Source organism: Nasonia vitripennis, assembly GCF_009193385.2.
Source record: "Nasonia vitripennis strain AsymCx chromosome 3 unlocalized genomic scaffold, Nvit_psr_1.1 chr3_random0004, whole genome shotgun sequence".
Lineage (NCBI taxonomy): Eukaryota > Metazoa > Arthropoda > Insecta > Hymenoptera > Pteromalidae > Nasonia > Nasonia vitripennis.
Genome location: NW_022279623.1, coordinates 3,828,135 through 3,840,137, shown reverse-complemented (window position 1 = coordinate 3,840,137; position 12,003 = coordinate 3,828,135). Strand labels below are relative to the sequence as shown.

General features: G+C 38.2%; 3 protein-coding genes across 4 annotated transcripts in view; all 3 read left to right on the top strand.

Moving 5' to 3' along the window:
• The window catches only part of LOC100117488, a 153,041-nt gene that overhangs the window by 10,274 nt on the left and 130,764 nt on the right, over positions 1 to 12,003 (top strand). The gene's annotated exons all lie outside the window — the stretch shown is intronic.
• Positions 1,914 to 3,444, top strand: LOC116416666. The gene is made up of 2 exons (XM_031925793.1): positions 1,914 to 1,995; positions 2,905 to 3,444. The coding sequence occupies exons 1-2, from the start codon at positions 1,929 to 1,931 to the stop codon at positions 3,264 to 3,266; spliced, it is 429 nt and encodes a 142-aa protein (XP_031781653.1). The 5' UTR covers positions 1,914 to 1,928; the 3' UTR covers positions 3,267 to 3,444.
• Positions 3,540 to 5,184, top strand: LOC116416665. The gene is made up of 4 exons (XM_031925792.1): positions 3,540 to 4,042; positions 4,195 to 4,336; positions 4,428 to 4,573; positions 4,653 to 5,184. The coding sequence occupies exons 1-4, from the start codon at positions 3,791 to 3,793 to the stop codon at positions 4,809 to 4,811; spliced, it is 699 nt and encodes a 232-aa protein (XP_031781652.1). The 5' UTR covers positions 3,540 to 3,790; the 3' UTR covers positions 4,812 to 5,184.

Sequence of the window (12,003 nt, the reverse complement as noted above, 5' to 3'; positions counted from 1 at the left end):
CTCTCTCTCTCTCTCTCTTTCTCTCTCTCTCTCTCTCTCTCTCTCTCGCTCTCGTCCTCTCGGCTGCTGCGTGTATACCAGCTCGACCGGCTGCTGCAGCTGCAAGTATACCCGTTCTCTCTCCCGAGAGAGCACGCGGCAGCGGTGCCGGCGGCTCTCTCTCTCTCGAGAGAGGTGAGTGGCCCCTCTCCTCTCTCCTTGGAATGTTGCGTCGTTGCGTTGCGATTCTCTCTCTCTCTCTCTCTCTCTCTCTCTCTCTATCTCTTGCGCTCGCGCTTGCCGATATATCCGAACGCTGCTGCTTCGCGACCAAGCAGCAGCTTCGGTAGCGAGTATATCGGTGTATGCATATAGTAATCAAAGATGCGGGAATGCCCGTCTATGACATTTTTGGGGATATCGTTTTGCCGTTGTTTTCGGATCCGTGACCACAAGTGGCTTCGCAGCGAATTTTCATTTCTCTATAATATAAAGAAGTGCATTCGAGTTCTCTCGTTGCAGAACTTCGAGCCGCGATCCTTACGATGCGCTTGGCGGTCTTGCCACCGTATATCCGCGCGAGAAATTCCGCAGTCCAAACATAGAAAACGAATTAAATAGAAAAGTAGCCATTTATAAACAATCGGTCCCCGCTGTATATGTACGTATATAATACATGCACAATACACATACACATACCAATTTCTCTTTCCGACTGCTGCGCCGCCGTGAAACTTTTCACAAAAGCCGACAAATGGCTTCGCTCGAGTACAGAGGCAAAGTAGCGGACGCCGGGCTTCTATTATCCATGGAATTACAAAACACTCGAAGGAATCCACTCTCCCGATCGCGCTCTCAAAATCCCTCTCCCCCCGGAGTTCCGCGTTTCCAAGCGCGCTCCGACCTCATTAATGCGCGAGCGCTTGGCCCATTAGCCTAGAGCCCGACTCCAAACTCGGCTTTTCGGGCTGTATACGTGTGCGGGGGTGTGTAGTAGAGAGAGGCTCAACTCTTTTCACGGGGAGTGGATCACTTTCGTTTTAAAGATTGTACAGTGCTATAGGTGTGGTGTGTTGGAATTCGAGCTTTTGTGCCGAGAGCCGGAGGGATACGCGTGTAATTTCATTACGGCCTGCTCGTTCATCTTTTGTGTGATACGCTTTGCTTACGCACTTATATACACACTTTCGGATACTTCTCGACCTATGATAAATTCTTAAAAGGGGATCCGATGCAGGAACAGGAATGTGCTCCCGATAACCCGGGCGCAAAAACCTCATCGCTCGCGAGAGATAGAAATCCTTCCTCCTCGCACACACTCCCCGCACATCAGAACTCAAAGCCCATCAATCGGCGGCCCCATCCCACCTCGCGTTCGCCGGAGAGAAATCCATCCGAGTCATCGCACACGCGCTTCTTTCTCTCTCTCTCTCTCTCTCTCTCTCTCTCTCTCTCTCTCTCTCTCTCTCTCTCTCTCTCTCCCTCTCTCTCTCTCCCTCCCTCTCTCTCTCTCTCTCTCTCTCTCCCTCTCTCTCTCTCTCTCTCTCTCTCGGCAATCTGCGATTCGTCATAATTTTCGCCTCTCGCACGCCGAATGATAAAACCGGCGGTGCGAGCGCGCGATGAAGAGTAAAAGCCGCTGCGCCTTTCGCTATCTTTCTCCTCTTCCTCCCTCCTCGTTTTTTTTTTGTAGCAGCAGCACACGGAGAAAAAAAACGTTGAATCTATTGAAGCAACTTCAGTAAACCTACAGAGGGCGCCCCATCAGTCAATACTACTGCAGACTTCAGTAAAATCTACTGAATTGTTAGTTTTGGGTGACTGAAGCGTCGCTTAGGTTAAAATTACTCATCGCGCTTTAGTAGATATTATTGTTCCGAGTAAAGAAGCGGCGGTGTTTCGGAATAATTTATAAAAATTTATATTTGTGACAATTCAAAGATGGTATAATGGACGAATTTACAAGGACTATTTTCAAGACCTGGAATTTTGATCAATTCATTGAAAGATTTGAAAGTAAGTACGCATAATAATATACCTAACCTTCAACTTTGCGATTAGACGACGGTTAATTATATATAGATCAAGCGATTTATTAGGCATTATGTAAAAAAAAGAGAAAATACCCTGATGTTATTATGAATGAATGACAATAGAAAGCCAAAAGTAAAATGGGCAATGTTCAACGTGCACTCCATCCTCTTATAAAATAATAACCAAACCTCTTTTTTGTTGAAAACTACAGCATGTAGACCACTGAAATTCTGTTTACAACTGTAAAATTACCTGGTCTAACATGCATATCAAGGTAGTGGTGTTTATATTCTGATTTGAAAAAAAATAAGCTGGTGTGAACTCAAGCCCTGCTATCCGTTGGTAGGAACATTGCATGTGACACCTATTCGACAACTTTTCTTCAAAAGTATAGCATATAGACCACTGAAATTTGGTATACAACTGCAAAATAACCTGGTCTAACATTCTATTATTACATATCAAGTTAGTGATTCTTATTTTATAATTTGAAAAAAATAAGCTGGTGCGCACTAGAACCTTGCTATTCGTTGATCGAAATATTGCATATGATACCTATTCGACCACTTTTCTTTAAAACTATAGCATGTAGACTACTGAAATTTTTATTCAACTGTAAATTAACCTGGTCTAACATACCATAAGTACATCTCTAGTATACATTCGTTTCGAATGCAGCAATATATATTCATTTTATTATCTGGTTTAAAATAATTCTATCCTTCATTAGGTTTTTTGTTACAAAGTATTATAGAGAATTTTTCTTCACAATCTTATATCTTCGACATGAACTGACATAAAGAGATGACTTATTTTTTTGCTAATATAATTCATTCGTTCGTTCAGGTTTTTGAAATGATTCATTTTTAAAAAACTTTTAACTGTTTACAGAGGCCGGCGTGGACAAAGAGCTTTTTGAAAGCATTGATAATGATTTTCTTAACGAACTATTTAGCAACGAAGAATGTGGTTTCAGAAGAAAGTTTAAGATTCGCTTTGATGAATGGAAGAAAGATCCTTCATCATTTGCTTTAAGCAACCCTAATAATGTAGAAGCCCTACAAACTTCTAACACTATCGCTAACTTACACTCATCAAGTACAAATGTTGCGCATGAAATTGATGTTGTAAATGTTGCATATGAACTTAACGTTGTTAATATTACTGAAAGTACAGTTGGGGTGATCGCATTAGTTAGTCAGTATTTATTTCTTTATGAATATTTTTGTGTATGTTTAATTGTTTATAATTGATTTATAATATAATTTCAATAATAGCTGAAGGGAAAATGAGTCTCGCACAGTTATTAAAAAATAAAGTAAACGGTAGGATAGTGGCAGCAAATTTCGAGATTAAGAAAATCGTAGACACGCACCTATTAACCGATTTAGTTATAGAGCATGAGTTTGAAACTACAGGAACAAGCTATAGGTTTTTAAACATATATAATACATTTTACTTATATGTTGTCGCGTACGCACACTAGAGTATAGTGATAATGTATATAATAATAACAACGATAATTAATTGAACATTTATATCTTACTTTCATTATACAAAAAGGAAAGATTTCTGGATCTTGCAAAATAGTGCAGCCAGATTTTCAAGCCAGCGAATAAGACTGTAGAAGAATACAGTTTAACTTTCTATAGCTCATTTCGCAAAGGAAATAACAATAAAGTCTTTAATACAAGTGGCTGTCTGTATGACAAATATTTAAATCTTCGTCAGAAACTTGCATCAGCCAAGTTAATCGCTAAAGAAGATTTATCGCCAAATGATATTGTATACTACAACTTTGTTTTTTCAATATCACACAAATTTTTCGTTATATAACTCAGTTTGTTTTATAGATATTCAGATAAACCTTGTGGAAAAAGATGTAGAGTGGCTCCAAAACAATAGTGAGCCAAAAGATGAAGTCATAGAAAAGTGGAAGAACACGTTGACAAATAGAATTTATTGTAAAAAAGTTGCACAGTATTTTGCGCTTTACACGTGCTTGAACTTTAGTTTTGGACATTTGCTGGTAAATTTTATGAAGAGTTATTAATTACGTTTAATGTATTATGTTTTGCTTAATTTTAATTTTTTTTTTATTCATGACTCAACCATAATAGTCACTTTCTTGACTTGAAAAGCGAGAATAAAGTAGCTTATTATTACCTCATATTTTCTTAGTTATCTAGTGACTTTGACAAACATTACCCGGACATTAGAAGTAAGTTTATAGATACTTGGGACGATGTAGCAGAAAATATCATCAAGTATGCTCGGACCAAACAAAAATTATTACAAGAAGACGACGAATTAATTGATTTAGGTATTTCTTAAGTTCATTTTCTTTAAACTTGACGTTCAAGGCATTATTTTAAACTTATGCTAAGTGTACAATCTTTTACGATTTATTTCAGGAAAAAGTTGTATAGTGGCATTTCATTGCATTCCTAGATTATTAGGTACTATTGTAAGTACAAAGAGGGATCAAAATGGAGAATTTATTGCTACGTTTGGAACCACTATAAAAGAAGTTACACAGTCTTTTATCGTTAATGTTGAGGTAATTATTTTATTAAATAATTATTAAATTTATATACAAAAAACTGATTTTTTTTATACATATATTTTTTTGCATGTAGACAGAAGAAGAGTTAACCGAATTCCAAGAAAAGAGAGATCGTCTCGCGTTACTTACAGGGAATAAGGTAATAGGTCCTTATGTAGCATGCGTTGGTGATTTCAGCCTTGAAGGAGGCCTTGATAATGATATATATATATATATATATATATATATATAGACACACACACACACACACACACACACACACACACACACACACGTCGTTATCAACAAAACAAAATTCGAAATTGAATCGAAAAACATCATTGAAGCAGTAGATTACTGCTATAAAAGTGTCTTCGCATTGCGAACTGATTTCTCAAATGAATGCAAGCACGTTTGGAGTTTTTTGCAAAGATTTGTTTATAATAATGAATTAAATTCATGCCAGAAATATAGGATAGTTGATAAATTAATTTATGGATTAGAAAATCAATAAATTTAATTTAATATAAGTGAAATCAAAATCAGTATTGTATTGTCGGTATTATTATGATTTTAAATTTTATTCTTTACCTTTTAAAAATGACTTCTTTTATATAATAACTATTCTTTCAAATAATATTTATAACAAGTAATTCTAGTTTTTCAAAATAATAATTAATTGATAGTATACAGTATATAGATTAAAGATGACATTTGAAAAAAGAAATGTTAATGTTAGCTTTAGAATTTTACAGCAATACAAGTATATCTAGAAAAGTTGCACAAACTTTTATTCATAAATTAATTTATTTTACTACAAATACCTATGCATGTTTTATAAAAGAACAACTAAAGCTTACTTCTACCTCAAATAAAAACGAACGATTTGAAGAAGTTGTTAAATATTCAAAATCCATCTTTGATTTATTTTCGACTTAGCATAAGGTCCTAACAATGTGCGAAAGAGAAAATCTTCTGAAATAACCTATGGAATCTTTACTGGGCACTAAATTTGTAGAAGATACAGATAATTATTCATCAATTTCGGAAAAAGCATTCATGTCTTACATTCCATTAAAGTGGTCACTAAAGACGTTGCTTGAAATGCCTGGAGCATTGCAAATTATAAATAATTATGTGACCGAAGTGAATAGCGACTGTCTGTTTACAAAAAATGTGATTCAAGCCGATTTGTGGAAAAAAAATATAAATCTGATGACAAATTTTATATTCCATTATTTTTATGCCAGGATGAATTCGAAGCAGGCAATGCACTCGGATCACACGCAGATGTTAATAAATTAGGAGCAGTTTACGTATCATTGCCTTGTTTTCCACTAAGTGTTTCATCTCAGCTCGACAACATTTTGTTACTAGCATTGTTTTATTCAGATGATAGAAAATATTTTGGAAACTGGAGCATATTTAAAAATATTGTAGCAGAGCTCAATCAATTAAGCGATACAGGTTTAGTTATAAACGTTGCGCATATGCGCTTTATTTTCAATTAGTAAAAATTTTAGGCGATAATCAAGGGCTGAACCAAATATTAGGATGTAGTGACAACTTTAGATATGGTAGACCTTGTAGAATTTGTAACTCGAACATCGATGATATACGCATGTTAGTAAAAGAAGATGTAAATTTGTTAAGAACACGAGAAACGTATAATAATTATTTGCAAAAAAACAATTCAAAAGAAACTGGTATAAAAGAGGATTCTGTGTTCCACTAAGTAAATGGGTTTCATGTAAGTGAAAACATTTCATTGGATGCTATGCACGATGTATTTGAGGGAGTAGCACATTATTCGCTTATAGATATTCTGAACAACTTAATTTATAAACAAAAATTATTTACATTGGGTTATTTGAACCATAGAATTCGAACATTTCCCTATAGACAATCAGAAAGTTCGAATAAAATCCCCACTATTAAACGCGATCATATTGTTAACAAAGAAAAATTAAAAATGTCTGCAGCAGAAACAATTTGTTTCTCCCGATATTTAGGATTATTAGTTAGATTTAAAGTTGAAGAAGACAATCCATCGTGGAGACTGTACATATTATTTAGAAAAATCGTTGGTTTTATAACACTGCAACACATTGATGAGCCTCATATAATGCAGTTGGAATTGATAATCAGTGATCTTTTATTGTTGTATATAGAACTGTATGAACCCTTAAAATTTAAATTTCATAATATGATTCACTTACCACAATCGCTTAAGAAGTATGACCCTCTGATATACACATGGTGTAAGCGATATGAAAGTAAGCACAAGCAACTAAAATCTATTTCGTCTAATATTAGCAATACGTAAAACCTCCCGAACTCAATCTGTCTTAAACATCAGTTAAGAACAGCATATTTAAAATGTACTAAGAACTTTTCGATGGATAATTTATCATATAACTCTTCTAAAAAGATCGATATTGAAGACCGAAAAAAGTACTTCCCAGAAGAGACGCCCTCGAATGAAATACTTTCAACAAGTTCAGTAAATTTTCGTGGCGTGTTATATCAAGATTGTATTAATTTCGGCGAAATCGTCAAAATATTCATAAAGGATCAAAATTTATATTTATTAATAATAGAATGTAACAATGAATATATTAACGAGCACCTGTTTGCTTACAAGATAAAAACTATAAAAACAAAATATATTGTAAAGAATGTTATTGATTTGCCAGATATATTTCCATGCTTAAAATTTAAAGAGGAAAACACTTATTATATTGCTACACGATGCATTTTATAAAATAAATAAGATACTTTTTAATAGTTCATACCAAAAGATGTTTTATTAACCTAATTACCACAATCCTAGACAATTTTATATTCCAATAAATAGTACATCATGTAAGAAGGGGTAAAAATAAATTTTTCCTGCGGGTGTGTTTACGACCCAAACGAGAAAATTTTTAAAAATTATAACAATTATAAAAAATTATAAAAATTTTTTAAATTCTAAAATTTTTGAAAGTATTGCAAATTTTGAAAATTTACCCCTCGTTAACTTGAATTTGTAATTCACATATTTTATTTCGCACTGGAAGTCGCGACTGTAATAGTTTAGTTGATTCAACGAAAGATTTAAGTAGATTCTACTGAACTGTTCATTCAGTAGAAACTACGCGAGCGACTTCAGTTAAATCAACTTTATAGCCTGTTACTTAAGCGCTCAGGTTATATTTACTTGAATCTTGAGTAAATTCAACGTTTTTTTTTCACCGTGCATGCGTAATGGCGGTAATACGTCGAGCAGCCGCGGAGCCCGTAGTTATGTGCGCCTCTCCTTTCGTCTTTCATTATTTTAGATTTTCTTTTCGCGGCGATGCGTGCTGCTGTTGTTGTTGGCTAGTGATTACTATGGCTGTCGGCACATTATGTAAAGGGGCGAGCTTTTTTCTCGCTTTGAAAGTTCAATCTTTAGAGCTTGCTTTTTGCAAAAGCGCGAATTGTTCACACTTGGAAGATTTTCGCTGCAGCATCGCAGCTCGTTTTCGAGAGTATCAAAAATTTCAAAGTCATCTGTGACGTATTATAAAGTTTTGGGATTCTGCTGCAGTTTGTTTATCCTGAACTTCGCGGCAACTTTCGGTATCAAATTTTCCCTCGCTGCATACATACAGCTTCGAGTTATCTTAACACCGACGAGGGGGGAAGCAGCATCTTCAGCGCTAATTTTAAGTTGCAACTTGGAAACGCGCGCGTATACGGGGACTCTGTAGCCGTCGGAACGGGAACGCGGAATTTTTTATTTTTCAATTTCGCAAACTGGGAGAGGGAAGAAAATTAGTTAAGGGTGGCTCGTTGCAGGCTGGGGTGCCTTTGTCTCGGTGACGCGATACTTGTGTGGTGTGCATAATACACTTTCGTTCACGATTCCAGCGTTTCAAATTTCGGAAGTGAAGGGGAAATTAAATTATTACTTGTTTGCGTGATGAGGAATATGGTTTCTTGCGAGGTTTCATGGTTAGGTATTTTTAATAAAGTGTGGGGTTTTGTTTTAATCGTCTCGTTTTATTTCTGTTTTGGTAACAATTTTTCATAGAACACCATCAGTTCAATCCTATGCACTACAGCATAAACGACACAAACGACTTTCAAAAACACCCAGCAAGTCCAAAACCGATCCCTCAGCCACACCCTAATACCTCCGGCTTAGCAAAAGAGAAGCCGCGCGCGGGCTCGCGTCCGGATGTCGCGTGACGGAAGCGGATCGTTAAACCAGTCGCGCGCGCACAGAGAGAAAGAAAAACGCGCGAAGAAGCAGTAACAGCGGCAGCAGACTATCTCTCTCTCCTTCTCTCTTGCGCGAGTAGACTCGAAGGAGTTAGAATCTCAGGAGGCTCATCTGTCGGCCGCCTCTATTGCACCGCTGCACATCAGGGGTGGTCTTCGTGATTGCATACTCGCGCGAGCGGCTATGCCCTGCTTGAGCTCGGTGGGCAACCTATGCTCACCGGCTCTTTCGATTTCGCGCGGATTCATCCTTTTTCTACGAGTGAACTCTGTGGAAGCTTGAGGGGCAGTCCGGAAGTTTGGCGAGGGGTCGAGAGGTGAAATCATCGTGGCTGCGCCGATGGTGCGGGATATGCGTTTTTTAAATTTTCAAATAATTGTGCGGTTATTAATTTACGCTTGCAAACTCGTTACAGTCCGTTGCCCTTGAGATGCGCGTACGTAGTTCGGTAATCTGTAAGTATAGATCCCTAGATCCTCTTAAAAAAACTTTCAAACTTTTCGCGAATATTCAAGAAATCCAAAACGACAAAGCCCATCCGAGCTTTTAAAAGTAAATCTCCCAAAAAAAATTATTAAGCACTTTCATACGTGCGGATTCATCGATTTTTTTTCATCTCCAATTCTCCATCAGAGCAGATCGTTAATCCGCGCCCACAAAAGACTACAAAATTACTTCACCGGAAATAAAGAGTAACGCGATTTGCTCAACATATACCTGCTGTACGTTGTGCCGCTCTCACCGGTGAACGAACTCTTTTCACGCCCCGAAAAATGCGCCTAGTCGACCCCATTATCTCGGAGAACAATTCGCAAAGCCTCGACAGAGCCGAAGAATTCTCATTTCACGCGTTAATCTGTCGCGTCTCCGCCCGGGTAAAACCCAACCCGGACGGCGGTTTTCCGGATGACTTGCTGCTCCTTCTCTCTCTCTCTCTCTCTCTCTCTCTCTCTCTCTCTCTCTCTTTCTCTGCTTCCTCTTACCGTGAAGAAATCGCTGAAACACATTATCCTCGTCTCCGGCTGTTGTATTTTATCAATTTTCAGAGAGCCTATACGTTCCCCGCAGGAGAAAAGTGTATTATAAAACGCGCGTGGCTCTCGTGGCGAATCGAAGAGAGGTGATGTGAATAAACCGGTTCCCCGTCGTGACATTAAACGGATTCTTTCGCACGCGAATCTTGTGTTACCGCGCGCGTGGTGTTGTTTCCTTATTCAAGCTCGGGCTTCTTGGACTGGCCTTTTCCCCAACGTTAGTACTTTACGACTATCTATAGTCTTTGGCTGGCGACGCTAGGTGTCGCACGGACACTTTCCAAGCTCCCTTGACAGTATTTTGCGCGCACAGTGCTTTGCTTTTATAGCGGTGTGCCACATGTGCCAAATGCGCCTTGATGGTTGGTTGGTCTGCTATTTTGATAGGCTAGTAATAGGACAAAATCTATCTCGTTTTTTTGACTTGACTGGTTGAAAAGATTTAAGCCAAAACAATACGAAGAATAAAATGTTTATTAGTAAATAATAAATATTACAAAAGATAAAAAAGTCACAGTGTTCGTTGTGTGAATAACTTTCGCTGATATATAGAAAGAGGAAATCCAGTCTCGCAGTTTCCAAGAACTCATCGATAGGAAATAAATTAGCCTGTTTTTATACACTTTCGGTCGTATACATCAGGCTCTTCGATGATGAAAGATCTATGCCGGATGTATACGCGAAAAAAAAATTCAGTTGAAACTGTTAAATACTAAACGGAATTTCAGCGAGGTCATAAAAACGAACGTGCTGTATGCGTATATGTCCCTCTTTTCGATTCGTCGCAAAGCCTCGAGTATATGTGTATATAACACCGCAAGCCTTTTCCACTAGTCAAATTCTCTAAGGTTTACGGTACAAAATTTCGATGTTGCATCCGATGTAAGCGTGTCGCAAAGCTTGTCTTTGTATCATTAAGTATCTTTCTCCCTCTACAATCAATCACTTTTATTTTTGTTCGTCGCTATTACTAGCTTTTCCAAAGCTTCCGGATTACGTTTTTGCGTTTGAAAAAATCGTTTTTTACTCCTTGACGTAGTAAGCGTTGATTATTTTTCACGAAACTCGAAAGCTGCGTTTTCATAACAACGCGTCGAGTATACCGTGTGCTCGAGAACTTGCCGGTTGTTTTGGCTGCGTTTGTTGCGCGAAGAATTTCGCTGCTGTCAGTTTCCCTAAGGCTACTTTAATATTTGAAATAGATGCTCGGTATTACGTATAAGTTTTGAAGGAATTTCAATAAACTGTGCTTCCCGTACTGGAAAAAGCTCTCGCTTGTTGCGTTTACCTCAACGGCGAGGAATCGCCTTTCCGCGATTTATATTAGATCGATCGATACCTAGTGCCTATACACACACAAGAGGAGAAGGAGAGGCAAATGTTTATACGGGATTCGAGAGGGATTTAGGCGCATTGCAGTGTAGGTCTGAAGGCTTTGCCAGAACTCGTTCGTCGAATTTGGCGCGGTGAAAAGACTTTGCCGTGCATCTATCACCCTCTTCAGAATCCGTGTCATCGAGTCTAAGTTTTCCGTCTCTGCCCTTGTGTTAGCTCTCGCGACTTTCGAGGAATTTTTGCGAATCCTTTTTATCGAAACGGGAATGTCGCAGTGAAAATAGCGTAAAAGAACGAGCTTCCGTACTTCTCGAACGCGATCAACGCGAGAGAGAGAAAGAGTAAAAGTTCCTCCGCCGATATTTCCATCTTCTTGCCCTAGCTGTATAACACAGACGCGAAAAAGGACTGAGGCTATTTACGCTCCGTTTCCAATGAGTTATTCATCAATGAGTAGTCGACTCTCCTTACCTATTTCCGCCGCTGTAGAAATATACGCTCTCGTCGAGAACTTTTCCTTCGCTCTCGCGTGCTACTCTCGCTGCCACCGATATTACTGTACACGTACAAAGAGAGTGAGAGCCGGCTGCAAATAGGTAAAAAAGGGGCGAGGCGCCGGCATCTGATCCGTTTCCGGCGACGACGTAAAAAGACTTTGAAGCCACACACTCGTAATCGTTTGAAAGAAGCTCTCGAAAGAGCTGGAAAGCCGCAAAAAAGCGACTGCAACGGAATTAGCGCGTGCGCCGGAATAGTAAATAAATAAACGCCGCGTGCGCGGACATTAATGTATGGATACGCGCTGCTCAAGAAATGTTAATTTT

Bases quoted from the DNA above. Each gene is read 5' to 3' on its own strand.
- LOC116416665 (XM_031925792.1), top strand. From the start codon at position 3,791: ATGATATTGTATACTACAACTTTGTTTTTTCAATATCACACAAATTTT. The intron at 4,337-4,427 runs GTATTTCTTAAG...GATTTATTTCAG, and splicing joins CGACGAATTAATTGATTTAG to GAAAAAGTTGTATAGTGGCA. The intron at 4,574-4,652 runs GTAATTATTTTA...TTTTGCATGTAG, and splicing joins CTTTTATCGTTAATGTTGAG to ACAGAAGAAGAGTTAACCGA.
- LOC116416666 (XM_031925793.1), top strand. From the start codon at position 1,929: ATGGACGAATTTACAAGGACTATTTTCAAGACCTGGAATTTTGATCAA. The intron at 1,996-2,904 runs GTAAGTACGCAT...AACTGTTTACAG, and splicing joins ATTCATTGAAAGATTTGAAA to AGGCCGGCGTGGACAAAGAG.